The 20,956-nt window shown below is 56.9% G+C and overlaps 1 protein-coding gene across 1 annotated transcript in view; it reads left to right on the top strand.

Moving 5' to 3' along the window:
* Positions 1–15,293: 15,293 nt before the first annotated feature.
* The window catches only part of MUC5B (mucin 5B, oligomeric mucus/gel-forming), a 40,958-nt gene continuing 35,295 nt past the window's right edge, over positions 15,294–20,956 (top strand). The window contains exons 1-11 of the mRNA XM_059883159.1: positions 15,294–15,457; positions 15,831–16,007; positions 16,138–16,204; positions 16,267–16,360; positions 18,050–18,079; positions 18,624–18,677; positions 18,821–19,168; positions 19,470–19,731; positions 19,835–19,949; positions 20,039–20,129; positions 20,355–20,464. Coding sequence (XP_059739142.1) covers positions 15,330–15,457; positions 15,831–16,007; positions 16,138–16,204; positions 16,267–16,360; positions 18,050–18,079; positions 18,624–18,677; positions 18,821–19,168; positions 19,470–19,731; positions 19,835–19,949; positions 20,039–20,129; positions 20,355–20,464 — 1,476 coding nt within the window. The 5' untranslated portion in view covers positions 15,294–15,329. The remainder of the gene's footprint in view (positions 15,458–15,830; positions 16,008–16,137; positions 16,205–16,266; positions 16,361–18,049; positions 18,080–18,623; positions 18,678–18,820; positions 19,169–19,469; positions 19,732–19,834; positions 19,950–20,038; positions 20,130–20,354; positions 20,465–20,956) is intronic.

The raw sequence follows: 20,956 nt of genomic DNA, 5'->3' as shown, positions 1-20,956 counted from the left end.
AGTTGGACCATAAAGAAAGCTGAGCGCCAAAGAATTGATGCTTTTGAACTGTGGTGTTGGAGAAGACTCTTGAGAGTCCCTTGGACCACAAGGAGGTCAAACCAGTCCATCCTAAAGGAGATCAGTCCTGGGTGTTCATTGGAAGAACTGGTGCTGAAGCTGAAACTCCAATACTTTGGCCACCTGATGTGAAAAAGTGACTGATTGGAAAAGACTCTGATGCTGGGAAGGACTGAAGGCAGGAGGAGAAGGGGACAGCAGAGGATGAGATGGTTTGGATGGTATCACTGACTCTGTGGACATGAGTTTGGGTGAACTCCGGGAGTTGGTGATGGACAGGGAAGCCTGGCGTGCTGTGATTCATGAGGTTGCAAAGAGTCTGACACGACTGAGTGACTGAACTGAAAGATGGGTGGCGGTGGCGTAGAGAGAGATGCCCTTCACTCTGGACTCCAGGAGACTCAGCATCACTCAGGTGAGGCCCCTGAGGCCACAGGGAGACGGGAGGTGGGGAGTGAGTCTTCCAAGGGATGTAAAACACCAGATACACACCAGACATTGGCAACATCCCTGGGCTTTGACGACAGCAACTCCCTTCACTGTGGAGAGAGTGACTGACCCGGATCACTGTCTGCCTTGGCGGCTTTCTCATGGCTCAGGGAACTCACCTCAAGGCGCCCACCAGGGTTTTATTTCTTTGCAGAATAGAATAAAAACAGGACGTCAGCATGTTACCATTGTAGGGCCCCTGTGTCCTGGCTTCTGGAGGAAAACGTGTCCATGGCTGAGGTTTCAAGGAGCATGGTTCCCAGGACTGTGTGAGGATGGACAGAGGGACATGGGAGCCACCCAAGCTGCCAGCAGACCAGCCCAGAACTGCAACGCGGCAGGAGTGACTGGAGGGTTCTGGCCCGGAGCCTGGGGGCTCTGTGCGGTCAGCCTGGGATCCAGGACCCCCCCAGAGCCCACCCCCAGGGCCCCTGCTGCCCAGCAGGGGTCCACCCAGGCACGGCAGGTGGGAGAGCGCCCAGGGCAGGTCAGAGCTGACCCGGCCAGACATGGACTGCGGTAGCCTGGGTGTTGCCCCCACACCCCGCAGGGCCCGGGGACTCGATGCCCCACTCCCCAGGTGCGGGCCCTGAGGGCGCCCAGCACCCATGGCGGGCTCAGGGCCACCCCGTCCTGCAGTGCCACAGCCCCATCCCCATGCAGTGAGGAGCAGGGGGCACCCTTGGGGGGCACGGCGGTCAGCAGGTGCCGCCCGCTTCAGGAAACCCTTCTGCATGGGTTCTTGGCCACTGGAGGCCGCGAGGGGCTAGAAGCCCCTGGGGGTATGAGGCAGCCCCTCCCCTGCCCGACCCTGACCCCTCCCGCCCGGCTTTCTCCAGGGAAGCCAAGCCCGGGGGCACCAGTGTTCACAGAGCTGGCAGCCCCCGGCAGCCTGGGCATCTGGAGACTGTTCTCCAGGTGAGAGGGGTGGCCTGGGCCTCGTGGGCTCAGCCTCAGCCTCACAGACTCCATGCTGAGCCCTCGGTGGAGGGCCTTCCTGTCCTGTCTCCAGACCTGCTCTTTCCTGGACCCCCTCCTGGCCCTTAGCCTCCAGGACCAGGAAGTGGGCGCCGGCTCCCTGCCTTGGGTGGGGTCTCTGCTTCCTGCTGGCTGTGTGCACGCCGTGCCTCCGAGCCTCTGTGGCTCCAGGAGGGGGCTGTTCAGTGTGTGTGAAGCCGGCAGGGACCCAGTCCTGCTGAAAGCAGTGGGCGCAGGGCTGCTGCCCTGGCGGACGCAATGCTCCATGGGGCTGTGCCGGCCCAGGAAGCCCCCAGGAGCTCCCAGCGGTGCCCCCTCCTGCCAGGGCTCTTACCCCCAGGGTTCCCACCCAGCCCCTCGCCTCCCAGGGCCCCTGCAGACAGCTGGCCCAGGGCAGCTCTGGGCGTTGGGAAGGCTGTGTTTCCAGCCACGGCTGCAGGGCTGGCTCCTGTGTCTCTGCTCGGTGCGCCCGGATGTGAGTGTCGCTCACACAGTCTCTGGCCTGATGTGCAGACATGGGCGACAGGCCCAGGGTGTGGCGGGGGGACCACAGAGCCCTGGGAGCCCGGGCAAAGGCTGCGCCGCTTGGCAGAAGACCCTCATCCAGAGGCGAGGCAGCCTCCCCAGGGAAGGGGTCCCGGCAGGGGCTGTGGGGGGGGTGCTCGGCCACTGCTGCCCCCTTGCTGGCCCCACCATTCTGCCAGCCAGGGAGGTCCATCCTGAGCGGCCCTGAGCTCGAGGGGGCCCGGCAGTGCTCAGCAGATCTGCTGGGCAGGCCTGGGGGCCGACGTGAGGAGGTGGTCCAGCCGGGTCCAGCTGGGGCGCCTGGGAGGCCTCCGTCTGACACCCGCTAGTCCCGCTCACCCCTCAGGCCTTTCCTGGACACAGAACCCCCCCGTGCTGTGAGCCCCCGTCCTGCTACAGGACAGAGTTCAGGCTCACCGATCTCTGGGGTGCCCCCACTTACTGCACTGACCACATCACAGATGGGGGAGGGAGGGGTCCTGGCAGAACACCAACACTGTATCCAGGTGGGAGGGAGCCCTTCAGCCTCCCCAAGAAAGCTCAGCGGAGTGAAGTCAGGGGCCTCCGGGGCCACGGATGAGGCCCGGGCCTGTGACCCCAGGAGGGCGGGGCCCCCAGGACGACTGTGCCCTGCCGCCCGGCTCCCTCCACCAGGGGCCAAGCCCAGACCCAGGACAGCGGTGTGCCTCCCGCTGGGCCCTGCGGCCAGGGGAGAGGGCAGCAGGCGGGGCTTGGGTGTGGATGGCTGGCCTGTGCGGCCTCAGGGGAGGCCAGGCGCCCCTGGCAGCGCTGGCGGGCGGGCGGGGGCGCTCCAGGCAGCGTGCGGCTGCGCCGGGGCTCCTCTGCCAGGCTGCGGTGCTGAGTCAACACTGCGCTTCCTGGAGGCAGGAGGCACGTTGCCCACTGACACCTGGTCGTCTCTGCTGGCGTCCAGGACACCCTTCCTGCCACTGTTTATTCTCCCTCACGCTGCCTTAATCCTGAGCAAACGTGGGCCCAGGGCCTGACCTTTTCCGCCGTCCACATCTGGTCCCTCGCCTGGCCTCTGCCCTTCAGGGGGACCCCACGTCCCTCCCCAAGACCCTGGCCTGTATGGGGTGCCGCTTCTCCAGGAGGCTTACAGGGCTGGGGAGAAGTGGGGGAGAGGGGAGTGGGGGGCCGCGCCTGCACTCGCCTGGGGACCTGCCGCGCCAGGGCCCCCGCACAGGCCAGCTCTTCCCAGGCCTTCCCTCGCTCTCCCCCGTTTCTGCCCCCTGCTTCCCACCTCTCCCCCTGGTCCTCTCCTACCTCACCACCGTGTCCCCGCCGTGTCCAGCTGCAGCCACGCCCCCAGTGGTCTCCTTATAGTCCATTCTCCAAGCCACTGCCAGCATGGAGCTTTCTGGAGAGCTCTGGGATATGATTTCCAGTTTATGGAGAAGTTGCAGAAATAGCGTGAAGAGCTCCTGGCTGTCATTAGCCCAGATCCTCCAGTGTTTGTGTTCGGCTCCCTCTGGTGAACTGTCTGCTCCTGGGCTGTGCTGTGCCTGCCCTCTCCTCTCTGTGTCTACACAGTTTTTTCTGCAACACTGGAGTTTGAGAGGCTTTGCTCTTTCACCCTAAAGAGACAGGTGTGTGTCTCCCAGAAGTAAGGCGGGGCCCGCCATGGCGCAGCACCGCCGGATCCCCTGGGCCGCGCTGCTGCACCCGACTCTCGCCCTGCTCTCGTGCCTTCCTCCCAGTCTGGGGTCTGACTGAGGGCCGCGTATCGCGTGAGCACAGCCTCCTTGGTCACCTCTAACCTGAAATCTGCCGCCAGCCTTTCTCTGGGCTTCTCGACCACACCCTTCCTGAGGAGTGGGGGCTGTTTACCGGGGAAGCGTCCCCACGTCTGGGTCCGCCCTGGCCTTTCTGTGCTGAGGTTGGAGTTCACATTCGGCAGAGTGGGGGTGTGTCCTTCCTGGTGTCCCGTATCTGGAGGCATGTGGTGTCAGTTGGACCCACCACTGGGAGCTCACTTCGGCTCAGGTGAGGCTGTCAGATTTTCCACTGGAAAGCGATTCCTCCCCACCCTCGGGATGAATACGGTCTTGTGGGAGATGCTTGGGGGCCATGTAAGGCGTCAGCACCCACGACGCTTTGCTAATTGCTCCCGCTCTTGGCTGCATCCTGCAGCAGGAAGACCTTCGTCTACTCCCCCTCGTATCTATTTCTCATTTATTCATTTGTACCAGGTTAGTCTCACACGCTTGTATTTTCAGAATGACTCTGTGATGGGCTTGGAATCTCTAAGATCTTGTTCTCCACAGAAAGACTGAAAAAGATGGGAGACTGTCAGGACTAACTTGTCAGAACTCTAGAAGACAGGCAGTGCTTTACAAAAACGAAGCTAATGTCCAACCCAGAAAAAGCCATCTTCAGAAGAGCAGGAAAGTTTACTGGCATTTTTACTCACCCTTGCCTGTGCCCAGTACAGGGGCAGTTTTGGGCTTAAATTGCCACCCAGTTCCATTTCCTTCCCCCGCCCCAGTGCAGGAGGAGCAGAGAAACCCATATTTGCGAATGGCTGTGAGCATCTGGCGACTACATGAAGGAATGACGCAAGGCACCGTTTCTGTCCTGCTTAATCTGAAACCCAAGTAGCAACAGTGGCAGGCGCAGCTCATAAAGGCTGTGAGGTGACTTTAGAGCCACGGACTCCTGCGGCAGGAGACTGCAGCTGGAGAAATGTGAAGGACCATCTCAGGGCTGAAGGAGTTCAAGGGTGACTCTTTGAGAAATTAGGACGTTTGAAAGCAGCCACGCACATGCAGAAATTTAGAAAGACGCATTCGTGCCTGGCAAGGTTTCACCCTGGGCTTGTCCCCAGGCTCAGAGCAAGTCTACCCAAGTGCTGAAGGACAGACCCAGGCTGCGAAAACTGGGCAGGCTCCTGCTTCTCAAGGAATCTCTGTCCGAACAGCAGCTGTAGGAACAGAGAGTCCATGATCACATGTAACGAGCAATAGTCTTTATAACAGTTGTTTGGAAAAGTTTCAAAAGAAATGGACCAGTACAGTCTTCAGAAGCACAAAAAAGAAAGAAGGAAAAGAAAAAGAATATCAAATACTGGGAAAGGGAAGAATTTGATTTCCAGAGTTACCATATGGTCAATTCTCCAATTTTCAACAACAAAAAAATATAAGGCCTACAAAGAAACAAGAGAATATGGCCTATTTAAAGGAGCAAAATAAATTTACAGAAATCATCCATGAGGAGGTGACGGTATCAGTCTTACTAGGCAAAGACTTTAAAACTACTGCTTTAACTATGCTCAAAAAGGGAAAATAAAGCATGGGCAGAAATAAAGGATATCAGGAAAATGATACATGTACAAAAGGAGAATATTAACAAGAAGATAGAAATTTTTTAAAAAAAGCAAGCAGAAATCTGGAGCTGAAAAGTACAGTGACTGAAATGGGAAATTCACCAAATGGGCTCAGCAGCAGACTTGATCAAGCAGAAGAAAGGTTCAGTGAACTTGAAGACAGGACAGCTGATGCTCAAACCGGGGAGCAGAAAATAAAGAAGGAAGAGAGGAGAAGAGAGCTTGGAGGACTCCTGGATTATCATCAGGTGGGTCAGAGCAAGCATGAGAGTCCCTGCAGAGAAGCAGAAGGGACGAGGATACTATGTGAAGAAATAATGGATGAAAACTTCTAATACGCTTACCCAGCTCCAGGGAGGATAAGCTCAAAGATCTCCACATTGACATACATTATAATCAAACTGCTGAGAATTAAAGAGAAAAATCTCAGAAACATCAAGAGAAAAGAGGCCTGCAAGTCATTCTCAGTAAGATTATCAGCTCATTTATTATCAGAAAACTTGGAAGCCACTAAGGCACTGAATGATACACTTGAAATGGTGAAAGAAAAAACAGTCAACCAAGAATCCTGTGTCTGGCCAAGCTGTTCCTCGATAATGAGAGAGAAATTAAGATGTTTCCAGATAAACAAAATCTGAGCGTGCATTACCACTAAACCTATTCTGTAAGTAAGTGAAGGTTGCTCAGTCGTGTCTGACTCTGTGACCCCATGGACTACACAGTCTGGAGTTCTCCAAGCCAGAACACTAGAATACTGGAGTGGGTAGCTGCTCCCTTCTCCAGGGGATCTTTCCAACTCAGGGATAGAACCCAGCTCTCCCACACTGCAGGCAGATTCTTTTCCAGCTGAGCCTGCAGGAAACCTATTCTATAAGAAATGCTAAAAGAAACCCTTCAGGTTGAAATGAAAAGACATTAGACAGTAAATCAAAGCTATAAGAAAGTAAAGATCTCCAATAAAGCTAAATAAGTGGGCAAATATAAAAATCAGTATTATTGTAATTTTGCTTGTAACTCCAGCTTTTATTTTCCATGATTTAAAAGATAAATGTGGGAATTCCCTGGCCGTCCAGTGGTTAGGACTTGACGCTTTCACTGCTGGGGCCCAGGTTCAATCCCTGGTCAAGGAACTAAGATCCTGCAAGCCGAGAAGTGTGGTTAAATTTTTTTAAAAGATAAAAATATGTCTGTTATTCGTACACAACCAATAAAGGTTTAATTTGTTGCAACAGTAACATAAGGAGAGGACGAATTACATGGGATTAGAGTTTTGCATGCAATTTAGCCTAAATGTGATTAAAGGGAATAGTATGAATAATTACATGCCAACAAGTTTGATAACCTAGAAGAAATGGACAAACTCCGAGAAACAAAGAGTCTAACAAAACTTCCTCATGGAGAAATAGACAAACTGAATAGACCTTTAAATAGCTATTGTTAAATAGTTTAGTGACTTTTGTTCAGTCACCAAAGTCATGTCCGCTTCTTTGTGAACCATGAACTGCAGCATGCCAGGCTTCTCTGTCCATTGCTCTTTCCCTGAGTTTGCTTAAACTCATCTCCATTAAGTCAGTGATGCCATCCAGTCATCTCATCCTCTGTGGCCCCCTTCTCCTCCTGCCTTCAGTCTTTCCCAGCATCAGTCTTTTCCAATCAGGTGGCCAAAGTATTGGAGCTTCAGCCTCAGCATCAGTCCTTCCAGTGAGTATTCATTGGGTTGATTTGAAAGGGTTGATTTCCTTTACGATTGACTGGTTTGATCTCCTTGCTGTCCAAAGTATTCTCAAGAGTCTTCTCCAGCACTACAGTTTGAAAGCATCAATTGTTTGGTGTTCAGCCTTCTTTGTGGTCCAAGTCTCATGACTCAAACCGTATCTTTGACTCTACAGATCTTTGTCAGTAGGATGACAAAGTGATGTCTTTGCTTTTTAATACACTGTCTATGTTTGCCATAGCTATTCTTCCAAGGAGCAAGTGTCTTCTAATTTCATGGCTACAGTCACCATCTGCATTGATTTTTGGAGACCAAGAAAAATGAAATCTGACATTGTTTCCATATTTCCCCCATCTATTTGCCATGAAGTGATGGCATGAGATGCCATGATCTTAGTTTTTTGAATGTTGAATTTTAAAGCAGCTTTTTCACTCTCCTCTTTCACCTTCATCAAGAGGCTCCTTAGCTCCACTTTCTTTCTGCAATTAACGTAGCATCACCTGCATATCTGAGGTTGACATTAATTAATTATTAAGGAGATCAAATCAGCAGTCAAAACCTGTCAACAAAGAAAACCTTGGTCCAAGCAAAAAAAAGTATGGGCCAAAATTATTAAGGAGATCAAATCAGCAGTCAAAACCTGTCAACAAAGAAAACCTTGGTCCAAGCAAAAAAAAGTATGGGCCAAAATTATTAAGGAGATCAAATCAGCAATCAAAAACCTGTCAACAAAGAAAACTTTGGTCCAAGCAAAAAAAAGTATGGACCAATATCTCTTATGGGCAGTTATGCAAAAATCTTCAACAAAATACTAGCAAAAAAATTCAGAAGTATATTAAAAGGTTTCTACACCACGACCAAGTGAGTTTTATTACTGGAATGCAAGATGTCCAACATACAAAATAACCAATCACCACCTTAATAGAATGAAAAGGGGAAAACCCCACATCTCAATGCAGAGAAAGAACTTGCCAAAATTCGATACTTTTTCATGATTTAAAAAAAAAGAAAACTCAACAAACTAAGAATAGAAGGAAACTCGGTGTAACAAAGGCCATATATGAAAACCTCGCAGCTAACATCATACTCAGTGCTGAAAGATAAAATCCTTTCCTTTAAAATCACTAACAAGACAATGATACCTACATTCACCACTTCTATTCAATGCAGTATTAGATGTTCTAGCCAAAGCAATTAGACAAGAAAAAAAAATAAAAGGCACCCACACTGGAAGATAAAGAAACTATCCCTGTTCACAAATGACATGAACTTATATGTATAAATTTCTAAAAATTCCACCAAAAATTATTCAAGCTTGCTATGATGTGAATGTTTCCCTCCAAAATCCATATGTTGATATTCTAACCCTCAACAGTGATGGTATTAGCAAGTGCTTAAGTCATGAGAATGGAGGTCTCCTGAATGGGATTGTGCATTATAAAAGCAATTCCAGAGAGATCCATAGCTCCTGCTGACTTCGCAAGAAGTTGACAGTCTGAAATCAGGAAGAGGACTTTCACCAGAACCCTATCATGCTGGCTGAATTCCAGCCTCCAGTACTGTGAGAAATAAATTTCTGTCATTTGTATGCAACCCAGTCTGTGGTATTTTTTAATAGCAGCTGAAATGGACTAAAACAGAGCTAATGAATGAATTCATCAAGCTGCTATACACTAGCAAGGAACAACCCAAAGAATAAACGAAGAAAGTAATTCCATTCACAATACCATCAAAAAAATACTTAGGATTAAGTTAACCAAGGAGGCAAAAGACTTGTACAATGAAAATTACGAAACTTTGCTAAAGGAAATTCAAGAACACATAAATAGTAGAACATCTCATATCCATGGATTTGAAGACTGAATACTGATAACAATATTACCCAAAGAGGTCTACAGATTGTACATAATCCCTATCAAAATCCCAATGGTGCTTTTGCAGCGATACAAAAATCCATCCAGAAATTCATATAGAATCTCAAGGGAATAGACAAAATAATCCTGAAAAAGAACAAAGTTAAAGGACTAATTCTTCCTGATTCCTGATTTCAAAACTTATTACAAAGCTACAGTACGCATAACACTGTGGTACTGCCATGAAGACAGACGTGTAGACCAACAGGACAGCACAGCTAGAGCAGAAATGAGCCCTGGCAGACACGCCTGTCAGTGTCGACCGGTTTTTGATCATGAGCCCTGGCAGACACGCCTGTCAGTGTCGACCGGTTTTTGATCATGAGCCCTGGCAGACACGTCTGTCAGTGTCGACCGGTTTTTGATCAGTATGCCAAGACCATTCCATGAGGGAAAGAACAGTCTTTTCAACAAATGGTCCTGGGGAAAAAAATTTGATACCCACAAGTAAAAGAGTGAAGTTAGACTCTTATCTGAAACCATATATGAAGATTAGATCAAAGGCTTAAATGTAAGAACTAAACCAATGAAACTCCTAGAGGAAAATTAGCGGGAAATTCTTGTGATGTTCTGTTTGTCAATGATTTTTGGATGTGATGCCAAAAACACAGGCAGCAGAAGAAAATTGATAGATTGGACTACATCAAAATTAAAACCTCTGCATCAAAGGACAAGACCAACAAAATGGATAACACATTTGCAAATCGTATATCTGATTAGGGATCAATATTCAGAACACTGTTGTTGAGTTGCTAAGTCGTGTCTGGCTCTGTGATGCCCTGGACTGAGCATGGCAGGCCTCCCTGTCCCACACTGTCTCCTGGAGCTTGCCCTAGCTCACGTTCACTGAATCAGTGATGCCGTCCAACCATCTCATCCTCTGCTGCCCTCCTCCTCTGCCTTCAATCTTTCCCAGCATCAGGGTCTTTTCCAATGAGATGGCTGTTCGCATCAGGTGGCCAAAGTATTGGAACTTCAACTTCAATATCAGTCCTTCCAATGAATATTTAGGATTGATTTCCTTTAGGATTGACTGGTTTGATCTCCTTGCTGTCCAAGCAACTTTCAAGAGTCTTCTCCAGCATCACAGTTTGAAAGCATCAATTCTTCTGCACTCTTCCTTCTTTATGGTCCAACTCTCACATCTGTACATGACTAGTGGAAAGACCATAGCTTTGACTATGCAGATCTTTGTCGGCAAAGTGCGTCCTTGCTTTTTAATACACTATCTAGGTTTGTCATAGCTTTCCTTCCAAGAAGCAACAATCTTTTAATTTTATGACTGCAGTCGCCGTCTGCTGTGATTTTAGAATCCAAGAAGAGAAAATCTGTTACTCGTTTCCACATTTTCCCCTTCTATTTGCCATGAAGTGATGGGGCTGGATGCCATGATCTTAATTCTTTAATACTGAGTCTCAAGCCAGCTTTTTCACCCTCCTCTTTCAACCACATCAAGAGGCTCTTTAGTTCCTCTTCACATTCTGCCATTAGAGTAGTATCATTTGCATATCCGAGTTCTGACAAAACGTGGTCCACCGGAGAGTCAGAATGTTAAGAACTCCTAAAATTCAATAACAACAAAAAAGAAACAACCCAACTCAAAAAAACCAACCAACCAAACAAACAAACCTGAGCCAGAGACTTGAATAGACATTTCTCCAAAGAAGATATCCAAATAGCTAATTAGCACATGAAGAGATGCTCAACCTCAACAGCCATTAGAGAAACGCGCATCAAGACCTTGGTGAGATGCCCCTTCATACATGTCGGGCTGGCTGTTATTAAAAGGAGGGCTTCCCAGGTGGCTCGAGTGGCAAAGAACCTGCCTGACGCTGCAGGAGACTCAAGAGACTCAGTTCGATCCCTGGGTCAGGAAGGTCCCCTGGAGGAGGAAACGGCAACCCGCTCCAGTGTTCTTGCCTGGAAAATTCCCTGGACAGAGGAGCCTTGTGGACTATAGTCCGTAGGGCTGCAAAGAGTCAGACATGACTCAGCGAGTGAGTATATCTTGTTTATTAAAAAGGCGGGGATAGGGATTTCCCTGGTGATCCAGTGCTAAGACTCTATGCTCCCCATGCAGGGGGCCCGGTCAGGGAAACAGACCCACGTGCTGCAACTGAGTTTGCAGCTGAAAAGATCTGCCATGCTGCAACACAGGCCTGGTGCAGCCAAATAAACACTTAAAAAATAAAGAAGAGGAAAAATAGCAAGTGTTGGCAAGGATGTGGAAAAGTTGGGACCTTTGGGCATTGTTTCTGGGAATGTAAAATGGTTCTGTGCTTGGTGATTCCTCAGAAGGTTAAACAGAGACAATATGATTTAGTATTACTAGGTACATACCCAGAGGAATTGAAGGCAGGGGCTCCTATATTTACGCCTGTCTGTTGACAGTTGCTTTATTCACAACAGCCAAAAGGTGAAAAGAACCCAAATGCCCATCAAGGGACGAATGTGTGAAATGTCGTATATTCACACAATAGAGTACTATTCAACCTTAAAAGGGGAAATTCTGACACAAGCTACCACGTGGATGAAACTTACATTGTGCAGAGCAAATAATCCAGTACCAAGAGGACCCAGAAGAGTCAAATCCACAGAGACAGGAAGTAGGGCGAGGCCAGGCCTGGGGGATGGGGAGGGGACTTGTTTCCCGGGTACGAGTCTCTGTGGGATGATTAAAGTGTTCCAGGGATGATAGCGGCGACGGTCACACACCTAGAATGTACTTAATGCCAATTAATGTACACTTAAAATGGCAAATTTTATGTTATGTATGAGTTTGAGTAAACTCCAGGAGACAGTTAAGGACAGGGAACCCTGCCATGTTCCAGGGGAAGGAGTTGCAAGGAGTCGGACGTGACTTAGCGACTGAGCGACCACAAAGGGCATTTCATAGACAGATGGGAAACAAAATCCAGATCCCCTATGGCTTCCACGCTTTAAGTGCTCCAGTAGCTTGCACCCCAAATTCACAGGAAGCCCTGAGTCCTCCTTCCTCCAACCTCGCCCACCGCGTCCCACCCCCTCTTGAGGTGCCCCAGCCATACCAGGTGCCTCCAGACCCTTCAAGGGTCACGTTCATTCCTGCCACAGGGCCCTTGCACCTGCCGCTTCCTAAGCGGAAGGCTGGCTCCTCCACGTCCTCAACGCACCCTGCCCCACCCCACACAGAGCTCTGTGCTGTGAGCTCCAAGGGGAACTTGCTCTTCCTTGGTGGCGTCAGATCCCCAGGGCCCTGGGAGGTATCCCTCGGGGAGCATCAGAATTTACTAGAAGGCAGAAAGGAAGGCGGGAAGGAGGGTGGGAGGGGAGAGGAATTGGGCAAGGAAAGGGGTTTGAGTGAGGATGGGAAAAGCGGAAGATGGGCAGGGGCCCCCTGGGGGGGGCACCCTCATCTCCTGCAGCCCTGGGCAGGGCTAGGGGAGTGGGCACAGCCCTTCTTGGGAGGGGGACGCTCTGGGGACTGGGTCTCCCAGGGGGACTGATCGGCCCCTCCCCCGCCTCCCCCAGCATAGACCTGGGATGTCTGGACCCCGTCTGGTCTGAGAAGGGTGGGTTTCCATTCCCCAGATGCCTGGCGCTCTGGGGAGCAGAAGTCTGTAGCCCCAGACAGCCAGCCAGGCCCTGGGCAGGCCTAGAGTCAGCCAGGCCTTTGAGCCCCCAGGCTGTGCCACACCGTCCGAGACCCTCCAAGGAGTGCAGTGCAGAGCAGGGCAAACCGCCAGCACTCAGCAAATGCCTGAGGCTTGATGCCTCCCAGCGCCTGCGGCCCTGACCTGGCGCTGCTGTGGTGGGAGGCAGGTGGGCAGGGAGGGATGAGCGGAGAAGGGCCCCAGCCTTGGTGATGACCCGTTCCCGGGGCTTCCGGCAAGGCCAGGGACTGGCCGGGGCAGCCCGGCTCTGGGCTCTGTCTGTGGGGGTCTCTTCTGCAGGTGGGATCTGGGCTGCCTGAGGCCCGCGGGCTGAGCACGGGGCAGGGTGTGCCCCAGGCAGGGCAGGACTCTGGCACGTCCCGCAGCCTCCCTGAGCCCCGGGAGGCCTGGCCCCGGCCCCCTTCCCGGCAGAGCTGCACGCCGCTTCCTTGTTCTTCTGTTCTCGGCTCTCTCAACTGTGAAGGGGCAAACTCGCTGAGCAAACAGGCTGGGCTCTGTGGCCTACATCCGGGATGTCTCAATCCCGCGACCCCGCCCACGGTGACCCTGCCCAGGGATGCTGATGGCATGGGGGGGGGGCACAGGGCAGTGAGGGCTCACTCTTCCGGTGCATTTATTGAGTGCCTACTGTGTGCCGGCCATGAGCAGATGGGCCAGAGCCCGGCTACATGGAGCACTCCTTCTGGGGGTGGGGGGTGAGGTGAGGGGTGCAGAGGACAACCGCAAAGCTTGAAGAGACTGCCCTAAGTGCCCAGGTGCCCAGCTGCTCCCACATGGTGGCGGTGGGGGCCAGGGCTGCCCCGAGTGGCTGCAGGATTCTGGCCACGCAGGATGGCCGGAGGGATGTGCTAGCTCTGACGGTGTCCAACTGGGGTCAGGCTGGGGGCACAGACCGAGAGCCGGGGCTTCGGGGAGGCGGGAGAAGGCTGGGCACAGGGGCACAGCTCGGGGGCCAGATTCCCGCTTCCTTCCTTCCTTCCTTCCAGGGGTCTCAGTGTGCCCCCCACACACACGAGGACCAGGTGCAGAGCCCCGTGTTTGCAGGGAGGCCAGGCACAGCCACAGCCTGAGGGCACGGGGGTGGCAGGGGCCCAGCGCACCCCCAGGCCGGTCCTGTGGGGCCCCTGCCCAGCCCTCCCCCGGAGACCCCTCCCCCAGAAGCCCCTCCAGCTGTGCTCTCTGCCACTGGGACCCCTGGGTCCCTGAGAGAGAACTTTGGAGGCCACGCAGCCCCAGCCCAGGGGGTGACAGTGAGCGTGGGGCGGGAGGGCAGCCTGAGCTCCTGCTGAGACCCAGGACCCAGGTCGGCAGGAGGGCCGCTCCACCCAACTCTCGCTGGTGCCGGAGGTGCTCCGGAAACACCAGGAGCCAGGAGGAGAAACAGGGCCTGCGGGGCCCTCGGCCAAGCTGAGGGCGGCGGGGTGATGGCGGTCAAAGACGCCCACAGCTTTAAGGTGGGTTTTCCCTTTGCCCCAGAAATTCCACGTCTATGGACTCATCAGGGAGATGAAGGCGGGGTGGCTGAGGGGAGTGGGTCCAGGTGCTGAGTGTTCACCACGCAAGCCTGGAAACCGCCCCCCACTGGGGGGCAGGTCAGGCACCCCAGGGCCTTCTGTGCTCAGACACGTCAGGTTTGGGGTCAGGAGCCCAGTGGCGGGAAGAACCAGAGGAGGAGTTCCGGGGAGAACTGTGGGCTGGAAGAAGGGCACTGTGGGGCGAGGGTCACCATCGAACTTCCACCACCAGCCACGCCGGCCCGGGGAGCTGAGCCTTCAGGGTTCTCATTTGGGCCGGGCGCTGGGGTCTGGAGAGCCCCAGCCCCAGCGTGCCCCGTCAGCCCTGCTGGGGGCCAGGAGTACATCCCTTTGTACGTGGGTCCCTGCTCAGCCTGTTGTTGGTGGGGGACCCCGAGTGGGGAGGGGGTGGCAAGGCCTTGAGGATGGACGCCCCGGCCCGCACGTGGGGATTGGCTCCTGGCCTGCGTTCTGTTTGACCCTCACCTCACTCCCAAGGCCAGTTTTCCCTTGAATTTGAACTTAGTGACGGAGAGGAGCCCAGAGACCTGGTTGGGTCCTGCTGGCACGGCTGGGGTCTCTGGGACCCCTGTGAGCCTGGGGGCAGGCTCTCCCCCGCCCACAGCCTCCACACTCCTGCGGGGAGCAGATGTCCGGCCCTCCTCACTCCTCGGGAACGGCACCCCCACAGCCTCCTCCTCTGCACGGGGGCGCTGCCCGGGCCCAGGGTCTGCCCTCACCTGGCCCATCGCTACCTTATTGGGAGCGGGCATGGCAGCAGCGGGCCTGGGTGGTCACAGCGACCCTGTTCCAGGGGGGCTCTGCCAGCCCTGCCACCCGCCTCCTCCCTTCTGACTCTCAGACGCTGCTGGGAGGTGGGGCGGGGAAAAGTGGGGGGGGTCCCACGTCTCTGGGGCCCAGAACCACAAATCCCTCCTCCTCCGGGTTCCTGCGTGCCTCAGCCCTCCCCAAGAGCAAACACACGTGGCTGTCGTGGGGGAGGATCGTGCCCTGCGTGGCCTGGGAGCTGGGCTCGGGGCCAAGGCCTCCTGCTACATAAGCCCCAGGGCCCCCAGGGGAGTGAGCATTGCGCCCCACTCCCTCTGGCCGCCCGCCCACCGCTGCGCCAGCCCCAGGATGGGTGCCCTGAGCGGGTGCCCGGCGCTGCTGTGGGCCCTCGTGGCCCTACTCTCAGCGGGCACAGCAGGTAAGGATGCAGCCCCTCACTCTCCCCACACAGCAGGGGCGGCCCCCACAGGCCCATAGTGGACAGCGTGTCTTCCACGGGGCTCTGCGTGTCCTGGACTCCTGGGCAGCCTGAGCTGGGAGAAGTTAGAACCTCAGGGGAAACTGAGGGTCTTGGCTTCGGGGATGGGAGGGGCTGGCGCTGGGTGAGGGGCCTGGGCTGGGGGGTCTCTCTGGTCTCTGTGAGGCCACCCCCCACTGCCACGGAGCCAAGCGGGCAGAGTCAGCACAAAAGGTGCCCACGGGGAGCTGCATTTCCCACTCTGCCCTCAGGGCTGGCCCAGGCAGTAGCCTCCAGGCAGCCCCATCAGACTCTTGGCTGTTCCTGGAGCCACACCCGCCCTGTGGCCTTTCTCGCTCTCCTCACCTGCAGCCGCCCGTCTGGCCCCACAGCCGGGGAAGCACCAAGAGCCCTAACACTCACTGTGCACGAGCGGGCAGCGGCGCCCAGCGGGGCTGGCCTGGGCCCGGGCCCCACAGTCACTCCTTCAGGCCCCCCATGCTCAGGAGTCTTGGCAGCTGGGCACCGCCTGAGGCCCTCTCCACCAATGGAAAGGAGGTGGTGAAGGGGTGGGCAGACAGTCTGTAGAGCCTCTGCCCCAGGCCGCCTTTCTTGGAGGGCAGGCAGGCTTGGGGTGGGGGCTGAACCGTGGCAACTCCTGGTGAGGGTACCAGATGCCGCCTGGCATCTGCTGTGCAGTTCAGGTGCCCGGCCAGCCTGTCTGGCCAGCCGTGGCCCTACTCAGCCCCGGGGCAGCGGGCCTGCAGTGAGCCCACTCCCCTTCTCTTGTTGAGGGCAAGTCCCTCGAATGGGGCTCCTTCCTGCCAGAAGGAGATGCTCACCGTGGCGACCGTGATGTGGGAGAGGCCGCAGGGAGACCTCAGTTCCCTGAGGACCTGGATCCGGGCGGCCTGGATGAGGAGTAGGAATCCTGGCCACGCGCCCACCGGGGCCTCGAGGCAGGACGCAAACTCCCCTCGGCCTTCAGTGAAAAGTGCATCTCTCAAGGGGGCAAAAGCTGTAGATGAAGGTGCAGAGCCTGTTCTTAGAGCCACAGCACACGTGGGAACGGCACAGAGAAGTGCTTTGTTCAGTCCCGAGAGACCATGCAGCAGTTCCACACAACCCACCCCCTCCCCAGAAAGGGCGCGGGCATCCCCACAGTGGGGCATGCCGGTCACATGTCCGACTCTGCGGCCCCGTGGACTGGAGCCCGCCAGGCCCCCCGCTGTCCATGGGGTTCTCCAGGCAAGAAGGCTAGAGTGGGTTGCCACTCCCTTCTCCAGGGCATCTTCCTGACCCAGGGATCAAACCCGGGTCTCCTGCATTGCAGGCAGGTTCTTTACCGTCTGAGCCACCAGGAAAGAGGCAGCTAAGTCATTTACGGAGGTCAGTTCTTCCAGGCCTTTGCTCACCTTTGGCCAGTTATCTGACTTCTTTCTCCACACGCTTAACTGCCCCAGGACCCTCCCTGACACGCGTGCACAACTTTCCTCCAAGACAGATTTGAGTCGAGGCCTACGGAGAGCGTGGCATCACCCATGGTGGGGGGCGCCTCTCTGGTGGGGCGTGCCCCTCTGACGCGGGTGCCCCTCTGGTGGGGCCGCCCCTCTGGTGGGGGTGCCCCTCTGACGGGGGGTGCCCCTCTGACGCGGGTGCCCCTCTGGTGGGGGCGCCCCTCTGACGGGGGGTGCCCCTCTGACGCGGGTGCCCCTCTGGTGGGGGTGCCCCTCTGACACGGGTGCCCCTCTGATGCGGGTGCCCCTCTGGTGGGGCCGCCCCTCTGGTGGGGGTGCCCCTCTGACGGGGGGTGCCCCTCTGACGCGGGTGCCCCTCTGGTGGGGGCGCCCCTCTGGTGGGGGCACCCCTCCTCTTTCACCCTCAAGGAGCCTTTCTGCACATGTGTCTCCCTTGCCCCAAGGGTAGGAAATACGTGGCCCTAATCTTGCTCAGACGGGGCTTGGCCCCTCCGTCCCAGCGATGACCATTGCAGTGTTCTCAGGACACAAAGCTGCTCCTGTTGTTAATCCATCTCTGAGCGCAGACAGGAGGCCGACAGAAACGTCAGCCTGGATCCCGTGTATCCACTGTCTCACACTGGTGTCCCCTGGGCTGAGCCCCCGTGGGGTGAGGGGGTGAGGCTGGCCCTGAGTGGAGGGGCTTCCCGTCGGGGGATGTGTGCCCGGACGGCAGTAGATGGGGTGGTTGGTGGTGGGCATCTCCCTGGCCAAGCTCTGGACCAGCCAGGTTCACAGGTGGTCACCTGGCCCCAGAAGGGGTGCCGTGTGAGCCTGTCCATGTGAAGCCCCTGGTTTCTCGAAGCGGGGGTGGATAAAATGACCGGCACGTGCAGGAGAGGCTGCAGGCCTGGGGTCGGGGCCGGGGGTCAGGGTGGGCAGGGAGAAGCGTGGCCAACAGGGCCCTGACGAGGAGAGAGAAACGCCAGGCCAGTGCCCATGGCCTCCGGGCCAGCGTCCCGGCCGGAAGGTAGTGTAGGGAGCCGAGCCCGGTGCAGCGGCTGCAGAGCCAGCCCAGCACCCCTTGCCGGGCAGCACCCCTCCAGGGACACAGGGACCTCCGGGCCTCACCTCCGTCTCCCCACATGGCACAGGCTGGGCGGAGCGGGGAGAGCCCTACCGACGTGAGGAAGGAATTCTGGGGCCATGTGTGCGGGGTGCCCCAGGCCAAGCCTCACAGAGAGGGGCCTGGAGGGGGCTCAGTCTTGCTCACCGAGGTGGCGGGGGCACCTAGACCCGGGAGGGGCGCCCCCAGTGGTGGGGGACACAAGGTGGCCTTGGGCCCCCAGGGCCTCCCGCCTGCCCAGGGCTGGGGCTCGAAGGCGGAGCTGGCTGCAGTCTTGGGTTTCTGCTAAGTCACGCCCGGGAGCCTCTCCAACCTGTGTGTCCTTCTCCCCACAAAGCCAAGCTTTGTCCTTCTCCGAGGGGTGTGTGGAGGGGGCCAGACGCTCTCCCTGGGGTGGCCTGGGGTCAGCGAGCCGACACCCTTTCCTGATTCCTTCTACCCCAGCCACAGTGAGGTGCACACCATGCAGATGGGGGGCGGTCAGCTCTGGGCACAGGGCGCGGTTCCCGGGGCCGCCAGCGTGCAGCCTCGGAGACCCCGCCGCCCCGGGGCGGGGTCCTGACGGCCAGCTTCTCATGGACTCCTGCTCCCCTTCCCTGCAGACACCCAGGACGGCGAGCAGCAGAGCTGGACAAGTCAGCAGCCTGAGATGACTGGTCAGAGGGCGGGCATGGCGGGGAGGGCCCGGCACGGAGCTGGCAGGGGTCCCCTTTCCACATCGGCTTCCTGCCACAGAGACGCCCCTGGACCCGTCTGCCCACAGGAGGGGGCAGCAGAGGGCCCTGAGGAAACAGACACTGAGCAGAGAGGCTCAGACACGCTCACACACATGTGGTGCATACGACTGCCCACCTGCACTCACATGCTCACACACACACGCACAAGCAGGGACACACTCAGACCTGGGCAGGAGCGTGTCGTGGGCGGACGGGGAGCGTCCTACAGGGACAGCATTTGTCCTGGGCTCCCTGGGCTGGGTCAGGCTGGCCTGCGGCCCCCTGCTGCCCCAGGGTGGCCAGTGAGGGGTCCTGGGGGTGGGGATGGCGGCTGGTCCCCGCCTGGCCATGTTCGGTGTGTGACCTGGCTCCCTTCACAGCCCGGCACCTGACCTTCATCCCGCCCATCACTGTCTTCCCCACCATGAGCCGTAAGTGGACGCCGCCCATGGCCCACAGGGTTGGGGCTGTTTGCCAGCCTCTGGGGTGGTCACAGACCTGGGGATAAAGCCGGGACCGTGTGTGCAGCTGAGCAGCTAGATGGCCTTGGGTGCCTGCCCTGTGGATGGTTCTCTTGGGGGCCGGCCCAGGTGCTGGGGTGAGGCCCTCAGGGTTGGGCAGGGGCGAGAATCTGGGGCAGAGGGGAGAGAGGCAGGGGGCGGCGGGTCCCCATCCCACACGGGGGCCTGGCCCCAGGGAAGGCCGCACCCCACCACCGCGCGCTCCCCACAGCCCTGAACGCGGCCCACGGCGGGCGGGTGTGCAGCACGTGGGGCGACTTCCACTACAAGACCTTCGATGGCGACGTCTTCCGCTTCCCCGGGCTGTGCAACTACATCTTCTCCGCGCACTGCGGCTCCGCCTACGAGGACTTCAACCTGCAGCTCCGCCGCGGCCTGCTGGGCTCCAGGCCTACCATCACCCACATCGTCCTCAGATCACAGGGGCTCGTGCTGGAGGTCTCCAACGGCTCGGTCCTCATCAACGGGTGGCGGTGAGCACAGCCGGGGCGTGGAGGGGCCCGGCTCCAAGGTGGGCGGGGGTCGGAGCAGGCGGGGAGGGGGCTGGACGCGTGGGAGCACTGGACTCTTGTCCAGGGAGGAGCTGCCCTACAGCCGCGCGGGACTCCTGGTGGAGCGGAGCAGCACCTACGTCAAGATCAACATCCGGCTGATGCTGACCTTCATGTGGAACGGAGAAGACAGCGCCCTGGTGAGGGTGCCCCACGCCTCCCACCGGGGGGGGCCCCAGGGGCTGGGGGGGGCCGGCAGAGACTGAAGTTGCCTCTCCCCCGCCCCCAGCTGGAGCTGGACCCCAAGTACGCCAACCAGACCTGTGGCCTGTGTGGCGACTTCAACGGGCTCCGGGCTGTCAGCGAGTTCTACGCCCACAGTGAGTGCCCCGGGGCCAGGCGTGGTGGGTGGCCGACCCCAGCACAGTCCCTGGGAAGCTGGAGGTGCAGGGGTGGGTCTCACTGGGGCGCTGGGCAGGGGTCAAGTCAGGGGTGTCAACAGTTCCAGTGATGCCCCAGAGGGGGTGCTTCGGAGGTCCTGAGCACAGGCGGGAGCTCTGCCCCCAGAGCCCCCCAGGGTCTGCAAGTAGGGCCTGCTTTTGCAGACACCAGGCTGAGCCCACTACAGTTTGGGAACCTGCAGAAGCTGGACGGGCCCACGGAGCAGTGTCAGGACCCCCTGCCCTCTCCCGCTGCTGACAACTGCACAGACGAGGTAAGCGCCTGCCTGTGGCGGCCGCAGACATAGACCCACCAAGAGGGGCACTTTGGGAGTCAGGGAAAAGCCCTTCCGATGAGCTGGGCAGATCCCACCTCCGGAAGTGGCCTAGAGGCTCCAGGATCCCCGAAATCAGTGGAACCCAGCAGCTGTAAATGAGGCCCTGGAACTGGTCAGGGGTGGGGGCTGAAGGAGGGCAGCCATCAGCAGATCGGCACTGACCCCGCTGGGGCTGCCAAGGGGGCCGGGGGGCAGGCCCTCCTGCCGCCCCTTCTCTGCAGGGTGGGGTCTGTGCCCCTCCCAGTCAGGTGTGTCCTGCAGCCCAGTGGGAGTGGGGGGTCCAGGGTCATAGGTCACCAAGCCGACTCCACACCGAGCATGGCAAGGTGTCAGGGGTTGAGAAGGATGTGGGGGGTGGGGGTAGGTGGACAGCTGGCCAACTGGGTGGAGGCCTGGATGGATAGACAGACAGAGCAGTGGAAGGAGAGG

Source organism: Bos taurus, chromosome 29 (assembly GCF_002263795.3).
Source record: "Bos taurus isolate L1 Dominette 01449 registration number 42190680 breed Hereford chromosome 29, ARS-UCD2.0, whole genome shotgun sequence".
Classification (NCBI taxonomy): Eukaryota; Metazoa; Chordata; class Mammalia; order Artiodactyla; family Bovidae; genus Bos; species Bos taurus.
This window is presented reverse-complemented; position numbering and strand designations above follow the sequence as displayed.